Source organism: Camelus ferus, chromosome 17 (genome assembly GCF_009834535.1).
Source record: "Camelus ferus isolate YT-003-E chromosome 17, BCGSAC_Cfer_1.0, whole genome shotgun sequence".
Lineage (NCBI taxonomy): Eukaryota > Metazoa > Chordata > Mammalia > Artiodactyla > Camelidae > Camelus > Camelus ferus.
Window position 1 is genome coordinate 20729593 of NC_045712.1, and position 18741 is coordinate 20748333.

Below are 18741 nucleotides of genomic sequence, written 5' to 3' on the forward strand. Positions count from 1 at the left end.
ACATCCCAAAATTAAAATACTTATGAATAAATCTGACCAAGGCAGTGAAAGACTTATATGCAGAGAACTATAAAACTTTGATTAAGGAAATTAAAAATGACTTAAAGAAATAATAAGGTTATCCCATGCTCTTGGATTGGAAGAATTAATATTGTTAAAATGGCCATACTACCCAAAGCAGTCTACAGATTTAATGTGATCCCTATAAAATTACCCCTGATGTTTTTCACAGAACTAGGACAAATAATGCTAAAATTTATATGGAATCACAAAGACCCAGGATTGCTAAAGTGATACTGAAGGAGAAGAATGAAATTGGAGGAATAACCCTCCCAGACTTCATGCAATGCCACAAAGCTACAGTAATCAAAGCAGTGTGGTATTGCCACAAAAACAGACATATGGATCAATGGAACAGAGTAGACAGCCCAGAAATAAACCCGCAGACATACGATCAATTAATCTGTGGCAAAGGAGGCAAGAATATACAATGGAGAAGACAGTCTCTTCGGCAAGTGGTGTTGGGAAAACTGGACAGCCACATGTAAATTAATGAAGTTCGAACACTCCCTCATACCATACACAAAAATAAACTCAAAATGGCTTAAAGATTTGAATATAAGACATTGTAAACCTCCTAGAAGAAAACATAGGCAAAACATTTTCTGACATAAATCTTAGCAGTGTTCTCCTAGGGCAGTCTACCCAGGCAATACAAATAAAAGCAAAAATAAACAAATGGGACCTAATTAAACTTACAAGCTTTTGGACAGTAAATGAAGCCATAAGCAAAACAAACGACAGCCTATGGAATGGGAGAAAATATTTGCAAGTGATGCGACTAACAAAGACTTAATTTCCAGAATATGTAAATAGCTTATACATCTTAATAACAACAACAACAACAACAAAAAACTCAATCCAAAAATGGGCAGAAGACCTGAACAAGCAATTCTCTAGTGAGGAAATACAGATGGCCAATAGGCACATGAAAAAAATGCTCAATATCACTCATTATCAGAGAAATGCAAATCAAAGCTACAATGAGATGTCAAGTCACAGTAGTCAGAATGGCCATCATTAAAAAATCCACAAATGATAAATGCTGGAGAGAGTGTGGAGAAAAGGGAACCCTCCTACACTGTTGGTGGGAATGTAGTTTGGTGCAGCCATTATGGAAAACAGTATGGAGATTCCTCAAAAAACTAAAAATAGACTTAACATATGATCCAGCAATCCCACTCCTGGGCATATATCCAGAAACATCCTTAATTCAAAAGATACATGTACCCCAGTGTTCATAGCAGCACTATTTACAATAGCCAAGTCATGGAAGCAACTTAAATGTCCATCAGCAGATGACTGTATAAAGAAGTTGTGGTGCATTTATACAATGGAATACTACTCAGCCATAAAAAAGAGTAAAATAATTTCATTTGCAACAACATGAATGGACCTAGAGATTGTCGTTCTAAGTGAAGTAAGCCAGAAAGAGAGAAAAATAACAAATGGTATCACTCATATGTGGAATCTAAAAAAAGAAAAAAGAAGACACTAATGAACTTACCTACAAAGCAGAAACAGACTCAGAGACATAGTGAACAAACTTATGGTTACTGGGGGGAAAGAATGTGGGAAGGGATAAATTGGAAGTTTGAGATTTGCAAATATTAACTACTGTATATAAAATAGATAAACAAGTTTCTTCTGTAGCACAGGGAACTATATTTAATATCTTGTAGTAATATATAATGAAAAAGAATATGAAAACGAATGAACATATGTATATGTATGAATGAAACATTATGTTGCACAGCAGAAATCAACACATTGTAAACTGACTATACTTCAATAAAAATAAAATAAAATGTTCCAGAGCTTCAGTCATGTGCAACAAAAGGTACAGGGTTAGGAATAACTCAAATGACACTGACACTGATCTGCTTTTCTCTCAGAGGGCAATTTGTGTTTGCTTTGTATTCTGTTAATCTCATTTTTTATTTTCACCACAATATATACATTCTAAATAGCACATGACTAGCACTTACACGGATGAATTTACCTCTTAAATTCCACATGAATGATGTTTTTCATCAGCCATTAAAGATTTTTCTTTTCAAAGTGTATATTGCTCCAGTGTGGTCTCCTTGTCCAAGTCTGCCTGTAGACGCTTGCTCTTGATGCTGATGGCTCAGCAGGGAGCTTCTGCCTTGGACTGCAGGCTGCTCTAGGGGAGTTTGACACAGGTGGTGGGAGGGGGCTTGAGCAAGCCCCTGATTGTTGGTCCAAATCAGGCTAAAGTCTTTATATGATCACCAGGGCTAAGTATTACGTGTGCTGCACAATCAAGTAGCTAATTGAACATTAGAGGCAATTAAATATGTAGTCTTTTTGTGTCAGTGTCCATTATAGTCTCTGAATTTTATTTAGAGTTTCAGAATTAATCTTTTAGTTAGGGAAAAGAGAGAGGTTAACTCTGTCAAATAAGATCTGATGCTACTGGATTTCTGGCATCTCACCCAGAGGAAGGAATCAGTCAGGTGACCTTTCATGTAATTATTTTAAATATGTTAGAGGCTTTGCCAGTATTTGGAGGGCAGGGAATGCCTAAATTGAACTCTCAGTCACATCCCTCCCCACCCTGGAGAGGAGGGTGGGTCCCTCAGGGTTTTAATTCTAAAACATAACATCAGAATAGAAAACAAAGTAGCATATAATTATCTGGATTGGAACTTACGCCACCAGACATTTGGACATTGAGAAATCATTTTAGATGCCTAAAAGTGCTTTATCTGAGGTTGAAAAACAGACTATTGTTTTTCCCCCTGAATTTGTTCTATAATGTGGTGCCATAATTGCTTTGTTGCCTTTCAGTACTCTTTTCACAAAATGTAAATTTAAGCTTTAGTTTTTAAATGATGATAATATAATCTACAAGTCTGATGGTGAGTGGAAGGAACTTGATAACAGTTATATTTGTTTTGATATAAACTCTACTTGCTAAGTCATTTCCATTTATGTTTGTTAATATATTTGAAGAATTTTCTTTAAAATAAGTGGCAGATGGTTTTATACCATCACTAGCAGCCTTTTGGGGAAGGTCATGGATATCAAAGAAGCCTTTGAGAATTTAATAGAAACTAGGAGCCCTTGGAAAAGGTAACTAAATCTTAAATGTTTGCTTGCTGTTTCACTTTAGGATTCCCTAAAATTTCACTGTGGACCTCAGTTTGATATACCTCTGCTCCAGGAGGATTTGAAAACAGTATCTGGGGCCAGGGTCACCAGAGTTCCTGTAAAGACCATGGCCTGACTTAACTCTTATTTTTGATCAGTTGTGCATTTGTGATGAGGAAACACTGAAGGGAGATTTCAGACACGAGGGGTTATTGCATCAGTTCTTTCACCAAGTTTTTAATCTTGAGTTTTCTATTTGATTTTTATCATTATAGTCTATGCTGTTTTCATTTGAAATGCTTTTGTTTAAGGATTTGTTCCCTGAGGATTTGTTTTGCTTTGCTTCTATATGAAATGCTTAAAACTACTTCTTAATAGTTTGGAATGGTGAGCAGATACCTTACCCTCTGAGCAGATAGCTGGTAAAGTATTTATTAATCCACTTTGTTTTTATGCAAAGGGAATTTTATAGGTTAACAAAATGAATGTCCACTATGCCTTCTGTGGTAGCCTGAAGAGAATTTGATTTTTTTCTTTTAATTTTTGCTTGACATTGGAGACTATTTTGTTTTAACAGATTAGAAGGACATGCTAAATATTCTTCTACAAATTAGTTATTGAAGTGTCTAAATATCTTTAGTGATGAAGTCTGATCCTCATTTTCACAACTAAAAAAGATGACTCTCAGCTTTGGAACTTAATCTGTCTTTCTTGGGAGGTTGATAGGCAGGTGGCGCTTCACCTGACGCCATCCTTACAGTGTGTTTGATCACTGCTGTGTGCAGTGCTCTTAAATGGAAATATTTGAACAGAAAGCCAGATTGCTCAGGTCGTCTTGGCTTTTAGGGATGAAGGAAAAATAGGACATAACCATCCAACTTACTGGTTCTAATAAAATCTTTCTAACAATGCTTACAGCCAGCTCTAATACCTCTGTAACTTCCATTTCAGTTTATTAAATAATAAAATTTTATGTGCATACAGATAGGAGCTTTCTCTATAAATATTCTTCCAGAAAAGGGCAAATTCTGCCATTGGGTTGCTGGCACACACCTCTGGTTCACATCAGTGCTTGTGATTATGTGAATGAGAGCAGATACCAGTTTTTATGTATAGTATTTACTGTAACAACTTACAGTGTATGCCCAGGCCTTTTGGAGCTAATATCAGATAAAACTTGCTTTATTGTCCTTTATTTGGTTTTAAAACCTGCTGATATAACATCTGTTGGCTGTATATTTAAAACTAATGCGTTTCCTTCCTTTTATTCTCTTTTGCTATCCCTTTTCTTTTCTGCTTATCCTCCAAATTGCTGCTTTCACCCTTGCTCCAATCAGCTTGACTCTCAGGTCAGTACTTTCAGTTTTTCTTCTAACTGCTTTTCCCCTCTCAGTTCAATTTATTGCTTGCACTTGTTTAACAAACACATTTCTGAAATGATTTTCCTCTGGCCATCACATTTTTTCCCCATTTCATCCCATGCCTAGGGAAGGCTTATTTTATGAGAAGCCTGTATAGGTGGGAAAAGGCAAAGAAGAAGATGAAGATAAATCACCTTTGGATTATTTGATACATTCTATTCCTGGTTTATAAAATCAGTAAGAGAAATCATTGCAAAAACTCCTGAGTGCATTTCTCCTGTGCAGCTTAGAAAACTGGCTGCATGATGATAAAACATGAAGCAGTGGAAAAAGCAAAATTCAGGATGCTAAATTTAACCTCGAAGAACAAAAGATTTGCCCATGACACAGCAACTTAAAAGCTAAATTTAATAGTGCAAATCGTTCAGACTTTTCGCTTAATAAATCACTGTGTTTTGAAAGATTTATAATACTTTTTTTAAAGTCACTTTTGAAAATTATCAGTGTCTTAGTAACATATTGAACACACATGTTATTTCCTGTCATTGTTTTGGTTTTAAACTTTTTAACTTCATTTTTATTAGCCATAAGACATACTTTAATTACCTAGGGCATAGCATATGGAACCAAATGTAAAACTAGTTTCAGTGTTGACTGAGTGCACCCCAATATTAAGTAGCAAAATGGACATTTTGTTTGAAAATGCATCCCAGTTTTGATTCTCCTAAGTTAGGGAGCTCAAGTCAAAAATGGGTTCTCCTTTTAGTTAAGGAAGACTTCTCTTTCCAATAATGCCTAGTAATATCTAGTGATTTCTTTATCAATCAGTGAGTTTATTAGAGAATGTTCATGCATTCTTTGGACTACCCAGACTTAAAAAAAGACTCAAATTAAGTTGGTAGCCAATACAGTTGCTCTTTTGAGAGGCAAACTGTATTATTTTCTTCTCCTTATTCAGGGTCTGCACCTCTTCATTCCGTCTACTGCTCATCACCTAAGCCAGCAGAAAATAATTTCAAAACAAGGCCTCCTGCCCACACACCAGTTTTGTTCCCCCTGCCTGCTCCCGACCCTGGTAGGGAGGCTCATAGTCCTTGAAATTGAAACCACTTGTCTGCTATTCTCACATACCACACTGGGTGTCCCACAGGAACTGCCTTGAACTTCATCACACTGAAGGAAGCCCATCCTCAATAGTTCCCAAAACAGAAATCTAAATAGAGATTAAAAGCGGTGCCTCAGAACTGCTCTCACCAAAAATCTAGTGACTGTTAACTCACTTTCTGGTGCCCCTATATGCAGAAACAGACATCATAATGAGGGTAGGGGAGGAGGGGCCTGGGCCACATGGCATCTGAACCCTTCCTCCAAGTTTTGGATTAGCTCATTTAACAAAGCTTTAAGCTTTTCTCCTTGCCTGTCTTTTTTGTTTTCTTTCTCCTTTTGCCATTCCTTTGCTACCCCTAATCTGCTCCCTTGAGACCAGAGACCCCTGTCACTGTCACACCTCAGGCTGCCTGATTTGGCCTTCAGATGTTGTCCACAGGTATTCTGCTGTCTTTTATGCACCAGGAACTGTATTGTGCAGTTATTTTGTTTTTTTCCTGTTGCATGGTGAATGAACATGAACTCAGATTCTCAGAAGATGGGATGCAGGGTTAGAGCTGGAAGAGTTGTGGGTTATAAGGTGTTCTTTGAACAAGGGTATGCTAATTGGGTTTGGCAAAATGTGCAGGCTGAGTCTAACTGGGAGAACTATAGTGATGAGAACAAAATTCAGATCATTTCAATATATTTAACCTCTTGCCTCAAATGAACATGATGGAGAAAATGTACAATCACTGTAAACAGTCTCTAGTTATATTATTAGTGTAGGAGGAATTGGGCAGCCCTGATCTCCCGGAAACATCTCCTATGGAGTCCTGGAAGCTTTTTGAGCTTTGACAAAGTTTCCTGAGTTAACTATGCTTTTTTTCCCAACCACTTATAGGTTTACCAGTTAAAACAAATGAAATATAACAATTGAATTGAATATAGGATCTCTGGCCCATGTGCTTTCTTTATATGGTTTACAATTGAGATACATATATTTGTGTGTGCATACATACATTTGTATGTATGTACATTTATCATATTAAAAAAATCTGACCTTTCTTACCATAGAAGTTTGTAGTCTGCCCTGTACCTGCCTGTCTCCCAATCTGAATTTTGAAAACTTTGATAATTCTTGGTTCTTTTCTATCTACTGTGCACTCTGTGCGAAATTCTCCCCTCCAACTATTTTTTAAAGTAGTCTCATTTCTTTTTCAAATTCTGTGTAGTCTGTCTTGCTTCAGTTCAGGTGGACAGATGTTAAGTATTGGGTTTGATAAAACGCAAATGTAATATTCTAAACCTACTTAGGGTCTCACTCTAGAAAACTGTGCTTCGTCAAGAATCTTTTTACACACAAAGCAGTGGGAAACTGGAGAGATTTAGCAAGATCCCTGCATTGCACTCAGGGGAAAAGTTTATGTGAAATTTGCTCATTTCTAGTAACTATTTGTGAGACTAGTGTGTGACTTATGAGAGATGAGGTTATCTAGTTAAATGTATGCAACAATTGATCAAAAATATATCTACCCTTTAGGATTCAGTTCAAAATCTTGCCAGAGAATCAACCAAGTGAAAATAGAAGCCTCAGGCTTCTTGTGGGCTCCCCCAGCCTCTGTTTTGCTCTGGATTCTGGGTCAGCTGCTTGTTTGTGCCTCAATATATCCTTTTGGAGACGAAGTAGCTGTCTTTGGAGCAGGTCTTCTAGGATCCTTCCTGCAAATATCTAATGGAGGGACTGTTGGTGATCAGCCTTGTGCATCATCCTGGCAAGCAGGCTCAAGCTGATCGCTAGCACCTGGCAGCAGGTGTGAGCTCATTGTTACAGAGTCATTTCAAACACTCTACCAAAATAAACTCTTTGTGTTGTTTCCTAAAGCTGAATACTGCACTCTCAATCCCTCATTCTTCTAGCAAAAGATGAAGTCACTACTCCTGGACCTCAGAGACTTGTTGCCCAAGAAAATAATAATAAACATTTTGCTGAGAGCATCACCTTGCTGCCCTGCAGTTTGCTCTTTGCTAGGATCAGTTCATGGCCCCTTTCCCTCCACAAATACAGAGTGAGCTCCTCCTGTGTGCCAGGCTGGGCATTACATGCTGGCTTGGCGTTTTCAAAAAATAGCTGATGAAAAATTGACCAAACTGTTTAAGAAATGCTGTGTGTTACATTCTTCATTTTTATATTCACCATGCATGTTGAAATTAGTAATAATGGAAATAACAGAAGTAGCAGCAACAGGAATAACATTAAACATTAAGTGCCAGCACTAAATTAATCACTTTTATGTAGTATTTACTTCTCACAACTGTATGAGGTTGGGACTGTCATTTCTTCCATGTTAGAGAAGAGGAAACTGGAGTTCATAAAAGTTAAATATGTTGCTCAAGTTAATACAGCTAGTAAGTGAAGGCATTGGAATTTCCCCCCAAAAGTCAATCCTTTCTGATTTACTTAAAAAAAATTTTGTGCGACTTCTGTTCCATTTGGATAGTAAAAGCACTGAGAGGCCTGCAGGGGGAAAACTTGTACAATTGTGTTCAATCCGTAGTTTCCCAAATATGGTGTTCATATAATACATTCCATGAAGCATTTTAGGGGAATATTGTGCAGCCAGCCTCTTCCTTCATCCTGACATTAATGCACTACCCCACCACCACCACTTCCTCCACCCCGAGCTGGTTCCTTATGCTCAAATCCTGCCTCTTGGCCACCTCAGGTATAACCTTTTCTGCCCAGCCTTCCCTGAATGCCTCAAGCAGAAGCAATTTCTCTCTTCCTTGAATTCCTCAGAGCTTTATCCAACCCTTTTCCTTGGCCTGTGTCATATCCTGCTTCGAATTAGGCAGTTAAACAGTGTACTATGTCTTTGAGTAGACATCCACCTCCTCTACCACTGGATGAGTCTCTTGCTCCCTGTGGTGGTGTGCCACACACTGGAGTCATGCTCCTGAATGTTGTTGAAAAAATGATTCTTGAAGAAAGGAACTTCCATTAGCTTTGTCTCACCCCTCCTGCTTTTCACTTGGTCCCCACAGAGATTTGCTGGTGGGCTTTTTCTGGAGGCTGAGTTGACTGCACTAGATATCAAATCTAGCTTCAGACAGGAAGCCTTAAGAAAAAATATGATTGTTATTTTTTTATCAAGCTGGATGTTTGGAAATTCATGAAAAGTAAAGACACAAATAAAAGGAGAAGGGAAAAGATCTCCTTCTGAACTTACCTAATTTTCTCCCTCCTTCCCTCCTTTCTTGACTATTCATTAAAATCCTTCTCCTTGCAAGGGACTGTGCAGGGTGTTGGGGGTATAGCATGACCCTCCCCTCACTGAATTCAAAGACCAGTACTTCCTATAAGGAAGGATTTGGCCAGTATGAAAAATAGTTTGTCCCATTTATACTAATAACTGGAAAAACTGGGTTTCAGGTGTTTTTTAAAATTCCTTTTCCTGTTGGGGTTGAAGGGGTTATCCACAGGTCAGAAAATCATTTCCCTCTTTAAAGCTGCCTTATACTAATGCTGACATTTCTGGTGAAGTGTCAGAAAATTTTATGCCCAAGTAGAACTGGTAGAAAGCCAGAAATCAGTTGATTTTGCTTTGGGTGCAAATATTTTATTGGGGATAGAAAAAAAGTTGTTTTCCCTGATTTACAGCTCCTGCAAACATAAAGTGCGTTCTATATTTAGAGATGGTTTTGAACTTTGAGGTGTAGCCAGAGATTGGTTCTTGCACCTTTCCAACCTGGCCTTAGTGGGACTTGCCGTGGCTAATGTTTTGCTGAGCCAGCTCCAATTTGTAGAACTAGGGCTTTAAGCTCTGTTTTTTTTTTTTTGTTTTTTTTTTTACTTTTTAGCTTTTGCTTGAGTTGCTGCTCTGGCACTCTTATCTGTGCCTTCTAGAAGAGAGAAGAAGATTGAAGGAACACAATTTGCATTGTAGCTGAAATATTTTGTAGTGCAGTGTGTTTCTGAGGTTCCTTGAAATAAGTAAAACCACTCTTAACTAGCAAATCTTTTAAAAGATTGACAACAATGAAACAACAACAGCAAAAATCAAGAGAGAGTCCTAGGTGGGCCTGTTAAGTCCTGGCCCCAGAATAAGAGTTGTCAAGTTGGTAGAAGTAATGATTCATTTGTCAGAATCTTTTCTTTTCCCTATTCCTCCCCTGCTCCTGGCTTTTGGTTGGTGCCACCATATGGATGAATATCAGCAAATAGTAAATCTCTCAAGATATGTTAGCCTTTTCTGTAAATGTTGAGAAGAGGAAGGAATTTAAAAAAAATAGTTTCTCAGTATTATTATAAATCACTTTCTAGAAAAATAATATCTTATTTCCTTTATATGGCTTTTCTTATGAAATGTGAATTCTGTCACTTCATTACCCACAATACCAGCTCGAGTTGTAGGGAAACGTATCCAGCTAGTGACTGGGACTCTTCCGTGTTAGGTAAAGGTGCTTGAATTTTCACACTGTGTAATGTCACATTTTTGTGAAACTTACATTTTTGGGGAAACTTTTTTCAAAATGAGTGGGTATAGTGTGTTTCTCTGAAGAAACTTTGTTGATATATCTAACAAAGGCTTTATAAACTTTATAGGGCATTTTGATAGCTTCAGTGTTTGCCACTCTTTTATTTTACTCTAAATTTAATGAATACTATATAGGTGAAATGACTTATAATATTAAAGTAGTAAATATGAAGAATAGACTAGGAAGGCAGAAATTGGCTGATTTAGCTTTGGGTGCAACTCTTTTATTGGGTATGGAAAAAATTGTTTTTCCTAATTCACAGCTCCTTCAAAAATAAAATGGCTTGTATAGAATTATTTTTATAGAAAAACTTTCATTCTAGAAACCATAGAGTGGACTGAGAAATGGAAACAAACTTCCCCTTGAAGAACATCTTATTACTCCTTTTTCAGTCCAAGAACAGTAAGACTTATGTTTTAACTCCAGCTTGCCCATTATTTTTTCTTCATTTTTTTCTAATTGGTAATATTGTTAATATAAGCATTATTATTGTTGGTACATACAGAGCTGAGTATACAATAACTTACGCTTTACAAAAATTTTTTCAAGGAAGTGTGTGATTCTCATGGTGTACTGAAGAAATTTTCTCTTTCTTGTAAGACCCCACACATAACTGTGAAGACGTAACAGTGAATATAAGCAGCTCTTGAAATATTTTAGTGGGGCGGGGGTGGGCAGAACTTCATACAGAGATTGCTTTGCAAAATTTCACTTTAGGTCCTGGGAAAATCTCTTTAGAAAGTTTTGAGAATATAATCACCACCTTTCTCAGATGGGAACGTGAAGTAATGGAATAGTCTCTCACTGGTCTTTGGTATTGTTCAGCTGGAGTATTCCCATGGCTGGACAGATCTCAGTGTGATGTGTGAGTTGAAGTGTAAGAGAGTAGTTTTAAATTTAACTTCAGAGCCCTCTGCTATTTAATCATATGTCAGTTTGATGGTTCCAAGGACAGCATGATATGTTGCTCACAGATAATTACCGTGGAGAGAATGAGTTGTTATAATAACGAATAGCCAGAGAATCTTCTGATAACCTGTGATGAGTGAGCCTTGGTGAGAAACACTCACTGGATATTTGGCATGTAGGTGTCCTATCGCTTTGGTGAGTGTGGGTGCTCTTCTGCTACCTAAACATGTGAAGCAGGGGCTTTTTAGGGATTCCTGAGCAGATAAAAAAAAGCACTACTCCTGGATTTCATGTGTGTCATCTATACCAGGCCTGTTATTACTTTATATTAATATTTTACTTGTAATCCAGGTTATTCAAGCTGCTATTTATTGTCAGGAAAAAATACTACAGTAGAAGATTAAATAAACTCCATCCTAAAAACAACATCATCATGGCTGTGGCATGGTGGACACATGTCACTTGTCTTTAAGCCTATCACTATGTCTGTAAAATGGAGACAATTGTATTATAATTCATCTCTCATGAGCTTGTGGTCATAATACACATTGAGTGTGGAGAACAATCTGGCACAATGTAGATGTTCATTAAGTGGTGATGGTTGTGGTTGCCATGGTTATTGTTGTGATGAAGGTTTTCATGCTGAGAGTAACAGGTGAGAGTAGGGAGTTCATGCAAGAGAGAAGTGGGAGATGATCCCCTCAAGCCAGCTTCCTTTGTTTTCCTAGTTCTAGAAAACTCAGTTGCTGGAATAAAAACTGTAGACATTTTCCCCCTAAGCCATTGAGAGATTTTGAGGGAAAGGTTGAAAACAATGTCTTTCTTCTGAATGCTTTATTCCAGAGGGATATGAACAAGTGAACTAAAAAATTCATCTTATGCTCATTGAAAAGTAATCTTTTCCAATTCAGTTATTAATTTATTCAATGCATTTTTGTCTTATATAAGGATGCATTTCTGGTTTTTCTCGAACTAGAGAACTTGATAGCTAGGATTCAGCCACAGCCTTTTGGTATCCATGTATAAAAGGACCTGATACTGAGTTCAGAGGACAGGCTAAGTATCCAAGAATGTTTCTTCATCTATTTATTTTCTTTATTTATTAACTTTTTCACTTTTGTCAAGTAGTAATTATACATCTGCTCTGTACCAGACACTGTGGTGTAACTAAAAGTCTTCTCAGAAATAGCATCTAGAGAGATGGAAGCAAATTAATAGGATTTACATTATGATACTCATGCATGTGCCATAATATAATGCATACTGTTCTACACCTCAGTTTTCTTTTTTAATCAAAATATCTTTAAAGATCTTCCCATATCCATACATAAAAGCTTTCTATTCCTTTTTACCTCTGCATACTGTTCCCTTGTACTTATCTCCTCCTAAAGGACTTTTAGGTTGTTTCAAGTCTTTTCCTTACATGCAGACTGCTATAATTAATAACTTTGAATAGACTTAATTCCATATACATATATGAATATATCTGTGGGATTAATTCCTAGATGTGGAATTGCTAGGACATTTCTAATTTTGCTAGTTGTCTTCTACAAAGACTAAACCATTTACAGTCCTATTAGCAGTATGTAAGAGTGCCTTTTTTTCCCTTTAACTCTATCAATGCAGTGTAGTTTGTAAGTTTTTTGATCTTTGTCAATATGGAAGGTGAACCATAGCATTTAAGTGTATTTTTCATTTGCTTTTATCTTCTTATAAGCGAAGTTGTGCATCTTTAAATGTATTTATAGTTTGTCATATTCTTTTGTTGATCTTTTTCTTATTTATTTGTAGAAGCTCTTTGTATATTAGGAAAATTACCCATTTGTCTTTGATTTGAGTTTTAAATGCTCCCCCCCAGCTAGTTTGTCTTTTTTTTTCTGCTAATGGTTGTTTTTGTTACACATAAATGTTTAAAACTATTTTTATGAAGTTAATGTGTGCAGTCCTTTATGTCTTCTGAATTTTGTGCCATAGTTTAAAACCTCTTCCAAATTAAAAGAGTATAAGAAAAATTATCCTGTGATTTCTTTCGGTATTTTTATGGTTTGATTTTCTGTATTTACTCTTTAGACCATCTGGAATTTATCTTACTGTAAGGTATAAAATATGGATGTATCTTTTTTTTTTTCTAGGTCAAGTGAAGTTTAAATGTCACTTCCTCTATTTGCCTTTAACTGGAGCTAGCCCAGCCCAGGTTAAGTCTGTCTCTTATAAATTCATGTGACTTCTCACTAGAACATGAAGCACAGTCTTAATTCTTGTTCAATGCCTGTCTTTTAGTCTAGAGTGGAACTTCCATCTGGAAAGGACCTGTCTAATTCATCCAGTGCCTGTAAAATAGTAGACACTTAATAAATATTTATAGAATGGATTAATAATGTGAGTGTAAGGATCTAAAGTTATGAGGAAGTAGAAGTTACGAATAACCAGAAGCTGTGGAAAAGGTGTGCAGAATGGAATGTGAGCCTTTGAGGCTCCCATAAAGGAAAACCAAGTCAACAGGGTGGTGGAAGATTAGTCAGCCCTGCTGTACAGGACAATAAAACAATCCCGCGTCTAGAGTCACCTTGGACTTTGAATGGCTTTCCTGTACCCTTCTCTGTGAGACCCACCAGGAATATCTTTTTATTTCCTTCCTGGGAAACCCAACTTAGCTTTCCTTGGGTTCTGTGAGACCTACCTACGTGATTGAGACCCTTGCCCAACTGTTGCAGGATGTAGGAACAGGTATGGGAAATATGTCAGGAGCTAAGAACAGAGAAGTTTTGTCCAGACTGTGTTTTAGATGCTTTAGGATAGCTAGATAGGCCTTCCCTAGCCAGTAGGTAGATTGGAATGAAAAATATGAAACTGGACAATGAGGCATTACCCATGGCAGAATGTGGCAAATTCTCTATGAATGTCATGGGCTTTCAGAGGAGGGAGGGGTTGGGGAAGTTTCTATGAACATGATGATGGTATTTGCACTGGACCAGAAAAATGGAAAAGATTTTATCAGATGTAGAATTAAGTGGGGAGCTTGAGCAAAGGCAGCAGAGGTGGGAAGGTACAGGGCATGCTTAGAAGACAGTAGGGTTCTAGAGCTTAGGCTCTGGAGTAAGGGGAAGAGGGAGCAATAAGGGTTTGCTTGGACAGGGAAAGCCTTGAGAGCCTAGCTAAAGATTTTGAACTTTTTGAGCCCGGAAACACCATAGTAAGGAGTATCCCCTAGAATGATTAATTATGTAACATCTCTGTGCTGGAAAGGGTAGGTAGTAATCCAAGCTAGAAGGGAAAATAACACTGAAATAAGGTGATGGCACTAGAGGTTAAGAGGAGAGAACAGGTTTAAGAACTACAAGGCTGATTAATGAAACAAGCAAACAGACAAAAACCCCAAATCAGTAGCCTGTTTGGTTTAACAAGAACTGGCAGGACAGGAAAAAATGAGTAGACAAACCTGGGTACTGTGGTAGTAGGAAGAAAATAAAGGTGTGGTGGAAGATACTTTGCTCATGCAGTCTGTAGATGTAACTGTTGCTGTTATAGCAGCAGAAATAAGAAAAGACTTAGCTGAGCACTTATTTGGTGCTAGACATGGTGCTATACATTCTTCAAGGTTTATCTCCCATTTTCTTTATAGCAACTCCAAGACAGTGGTACCATTTGTGGCATTATTAGTTCCATTTGTGAAATGAGGCCAGCAAAGCTCAGAAAAGTTAAGTAACTTGCCTACTAACACACAGCTATTAATGGAGCCAGGATTTAAACTCAGCTGTTTTGATTCCTGAACCCAGAATCAATCACTGCAGCCTATTCTGCAGTGAGACTTTTTTGTGCTAGGATAAATTGGTTTGGCCCAAGAATTCTTGGTACCATAGGGACCACTCTTTAATGTGCTTCTTTTGGGGTGGAAAACTATTTCTATAATACAAAGGATTCCAGGCATTGATGAAAACCTCTTATAATGGAAGTTGAGAAGCTGTTTGTGTTGGCGGTTTCAGCAGCCTTTTTTGAGTGCTGGTCTGAGTCTTCATCCTCTCTTGAACAGGAATGTGGAATTCCTCTTTTTGAAGTGAGTTTGAGGGGGCTTGGTGAGTGCTCCTCCATAGAGGCAACAGCAGCTTTGCAGGCTGGAGACGGTCATTGACTCTGGAATGGTTTCAAGAAACAGGGACTGCAGAGATGCGGAAGACCTCAGGCTATCCATCCTCCTGCTTGCTCAAGACAGTTCCTGCTGGAGAATTTTGGGGAAGCAGCCAAGAGAAAAGATGTATTTCCAGGAGGGTTTTTCTGCTTCTTCCAGGAATAATTCTTGGGACAGTTTTTCATGGCCCCACACAGTATGATCAGAGAATCCCAGCCGAATAAAAGCCGAAAAGAAATGAAGGCCTTTTTGGTGATATATGAGAATGTTCCTTTTGGAAAACAAAACAAAACAACTCTGATAAAGAGATGGTCTTCTCTGCCGCACAATATCTGCATCTCCCTTGATCTTGTCTCAGACAAGTGGGAGGATTGGCAGCACATAACAAAGCCTGAAAATTCAAACTCATGTGCTAGTGCTCTTGGCCAGCCAGTAATCATACAGTGGAATCATTTCTTCCCCTTCGTTATGTTAGGTCAAAGGGTAGATACCATGCTGTCAAAATGCAAGGTCTTCCTCCTACAGAGCTTGTTTTTTTTTTTTTTTTTAACTTTTAAAGCATAAACTTTTAAGCTTTAATGACTTCGTCTGTATGCCTGATAGAAAGGAACTGTGTTGGCTTCTCAGTGCTTACAGCTGCTGGGGAGAGTTGGATTTCTTTTCTGTTTGTTGCTTGTCAGTTTGTTTGGTTTACATTCTCATCTCTCATAGACATTTTACTTTTGTCCAGTCCTGTAAAAGTAAGAAGTTTTGAGTAGACTGAGAATATACCTTTCTTCAACTTTGCTACATTTTAAGTGTTATATGCAGGTTTTTTAAAAAACTCATACAGTCAGCTAAGTTTTAAAAGCACATTGGACATTTCAAAAGACCCTATATTTTAAAATATAATTTAGGGGAATGATAATTCTAAGTGCCTTTCTTTGAGAACTTTGTTGCCATTCGTTAATCACTTTCCATGGACCAGGTAGTGTACGAAACACTGATGTATAATATTTTTTCTAATCCCCACAATGATGCTATAATAATAATAATAATAATCTTCAATAGGCAGATTAGTAAACTGTGGCTTGGTAAGATTATTGGTAACCTTCTCAAGATCACTCTGGATTTGAACACAGATTATCTCAAGATCAAGGGACACGTGGATATAAGCACACATGGAAACTTCCTTGTGTGCATAATAAAACAATTAAAAATGTTTTCACTGTGAAGGCTATGGGGAACCAGGATTGTATTTTAGAAAGATGCCTACCTTGTATTTCCAATACAACTACAGCTGGACTCATCACACTTTCTTTCACTCATCCTCTCATCATCATTCACTTGGCATTTAGTTTTGGAACTGGTACAATCCCCACCTGTGTTTCTAAGACAGAAACCTCCAAGTGACCCTTGACTCATCCCTCACTGTGTCTAATCCACCACGTTTCATTTTTGTCATTTTCTCTCCCTGTTCTAGGTGATGTTGTCCCCATGGGTCATTGGACTATTGCAGTAGCCTCCAGAGTCACAGTCTGTCCCCATCCTCTACTGTAGGCAAAATCAGTGAAGCAGCACCCTCTGCCTAAAAGCCCTTGCTGCTGCCTCCTCTCACACTGGGCAAAATAGAAAGCTCTATGCCTGGCTTATGAAGTCCTTCACACTCTAGACCTGGCTTACTTTCAAGTCTTATCTTAAAGCCCAACATGCACACAAAGCTCCTCCACCTCCTCAATTTCCACGTATGTTTGCATTGCTGAATATTTTCTCATTCCTTACACTAGCTAGACCTTTCCCACCTCTCTACATTTGAGCATACTCTTCTCATTGCTTAAATGCTCCTTTCTTCCTCTTTTTGTGCAAAACTCCTACTCATCTTTAAAGTCCCAAATCATATGTCAGTCACCCTCTGATTCCTCTCCAAAATCAGAAATTCCACCTTGTATTCTGACAGTACTTACGTTGTTGTAAAAGCATTTTGTTATTTTCCAGCTCCATGTTTCTCCCTTCCATTAAACTTTGAACTGTCTAATGATAAAGACAATTTCCTTTTCATCTTTGTGTCTTCTTTTCGTGGCACATGGTTATTGCTCCATAAATATTTGTTAGATGAATAGGTGGGTAAATAGATGGAAAGATGGGTGGCAGGACAGATAAACTGGTAGCAGAGAAGCCAGATAGGAGCTATTTCAGTGTCTGAATAAAGAATACAAAGGCATGAGCTAAGATGGCAACATTAAGAATAGCGAAGAGATAACTGTTTTGATAGACATTTTAAATTAAATGAAAATGGCAGATCGTGACGATTCATTGCATATGAAGTGTTAAGACAAAAGACTTGTCCTCCTTTACTCTCAATCTTGGATGACTTTAATGGAGAAGAAACAGCAAAAGAAGTATGGTGAGTTTTGGTTCTGGAGAGGGGATGGTTGAGAATTTAGTTTTGAATATGTTGAGATTCTGTGTGGATATCCAGGCAGAGTTGTTCAACACGCATGTGAAAATTTAAGAAACTGACAAATCCTTGCTCCTCCAGAGGCTGGGATTGCAGGTTGTTGCCTGGCATCCCCTATATCCACATCCAAGCCTGTGTGTTTCTGACATGGAAAGATTGCCAAGATATATTGTAAAGTGTATAGCATTGTCTGTTGTATTTTTATAGACAGATGTGTGTCTATTTGTGCATTATGCATAAAAATTTCTGGAAAGATTGGCAAAAAACCCTTAACGGTGGAATTGGTTATTGGGGGAACTGGAGGGAGAATATAAATTTTCTTTTTATAAATTCTTTTGTATTATTTAATGTTTTTATTACTAGCATGTGTAATTTTTTACTAAAATATAATTCCTGTATCATAAAATTCACTCTTTTAAAGTGTATAAATTCAGTGGTTTGTATAGTCACAAGGTTGTGCAATCATCACCACTATCTAATTCCAGAATTAAATTTTCATCACTCTAGAAAGAAACCTATACCTATTAGCAGTCAGACTCATTCCCCAGTTATTTCCCCTCTTCCCTCAGGCCCTTACCTACTTTCTGTCTCTATGGATTTGCATATATGGAACATTTCATATAAATGGAATCATATAATATATGGTGTTTTATGACTGGCTTTTTTCACATAGTGTAATATGTTTGGGGTTCATTCGTGTTGTAGTATGTTTCAGTACGTCATTCCTTTTTATTGCTGAATAATTTTCCATTGTAGGGTATACCATATTTTGTTTATCTTTTCATCTGCTGATCAACTTTTAGGCTGTTGGCCGTTTTTAGCTGTTATGAATAATGCTCCTGTGAACATTCATGTGCAAGTTATTGTTTGAATATGTGTTTTCATTTCCTTTGGGTATATACCTAGAAGTGGAATTGCTATGTCATATAGTAACTCTATGTTTAACTTTTTGATGAATTTCCAAATTGTTTTCCACAGTGGCTGTGCTATTTTTACATTCCCAACAGCACCGTATACTTGTTCCAATTTCTCCACATTCTTGCTAGCACTTGTTATTGTCTGTGTTTTTATCATAGCCATCCTAATAGTATGAAGTGGTATCTCAT

General features: G+C 37.5%; 1 protein-coding gene across 1 annotated transcript in view; it reads left to right on the top strand.

Annotated features, from left to right (window-relative positions):
- The window catches only part of ERC2 (ELKS/RAB6-interacting/CAST family member 2), an 875889-nt gene that overhangs the window by 426910 nt on the left and 430238 nt on the right, over window positions 1–18741 (top strand). The window contains exon 14 of the mRNA XM_032458251.1: window positions 4515–4526. Coding sequence (XP_032314142.1) covers window positions 4515–4526 — 12 coding nt within the window. The remainder of the gene's footprint in view (window positions 1–4514; window positions 4527–18741) is intronic.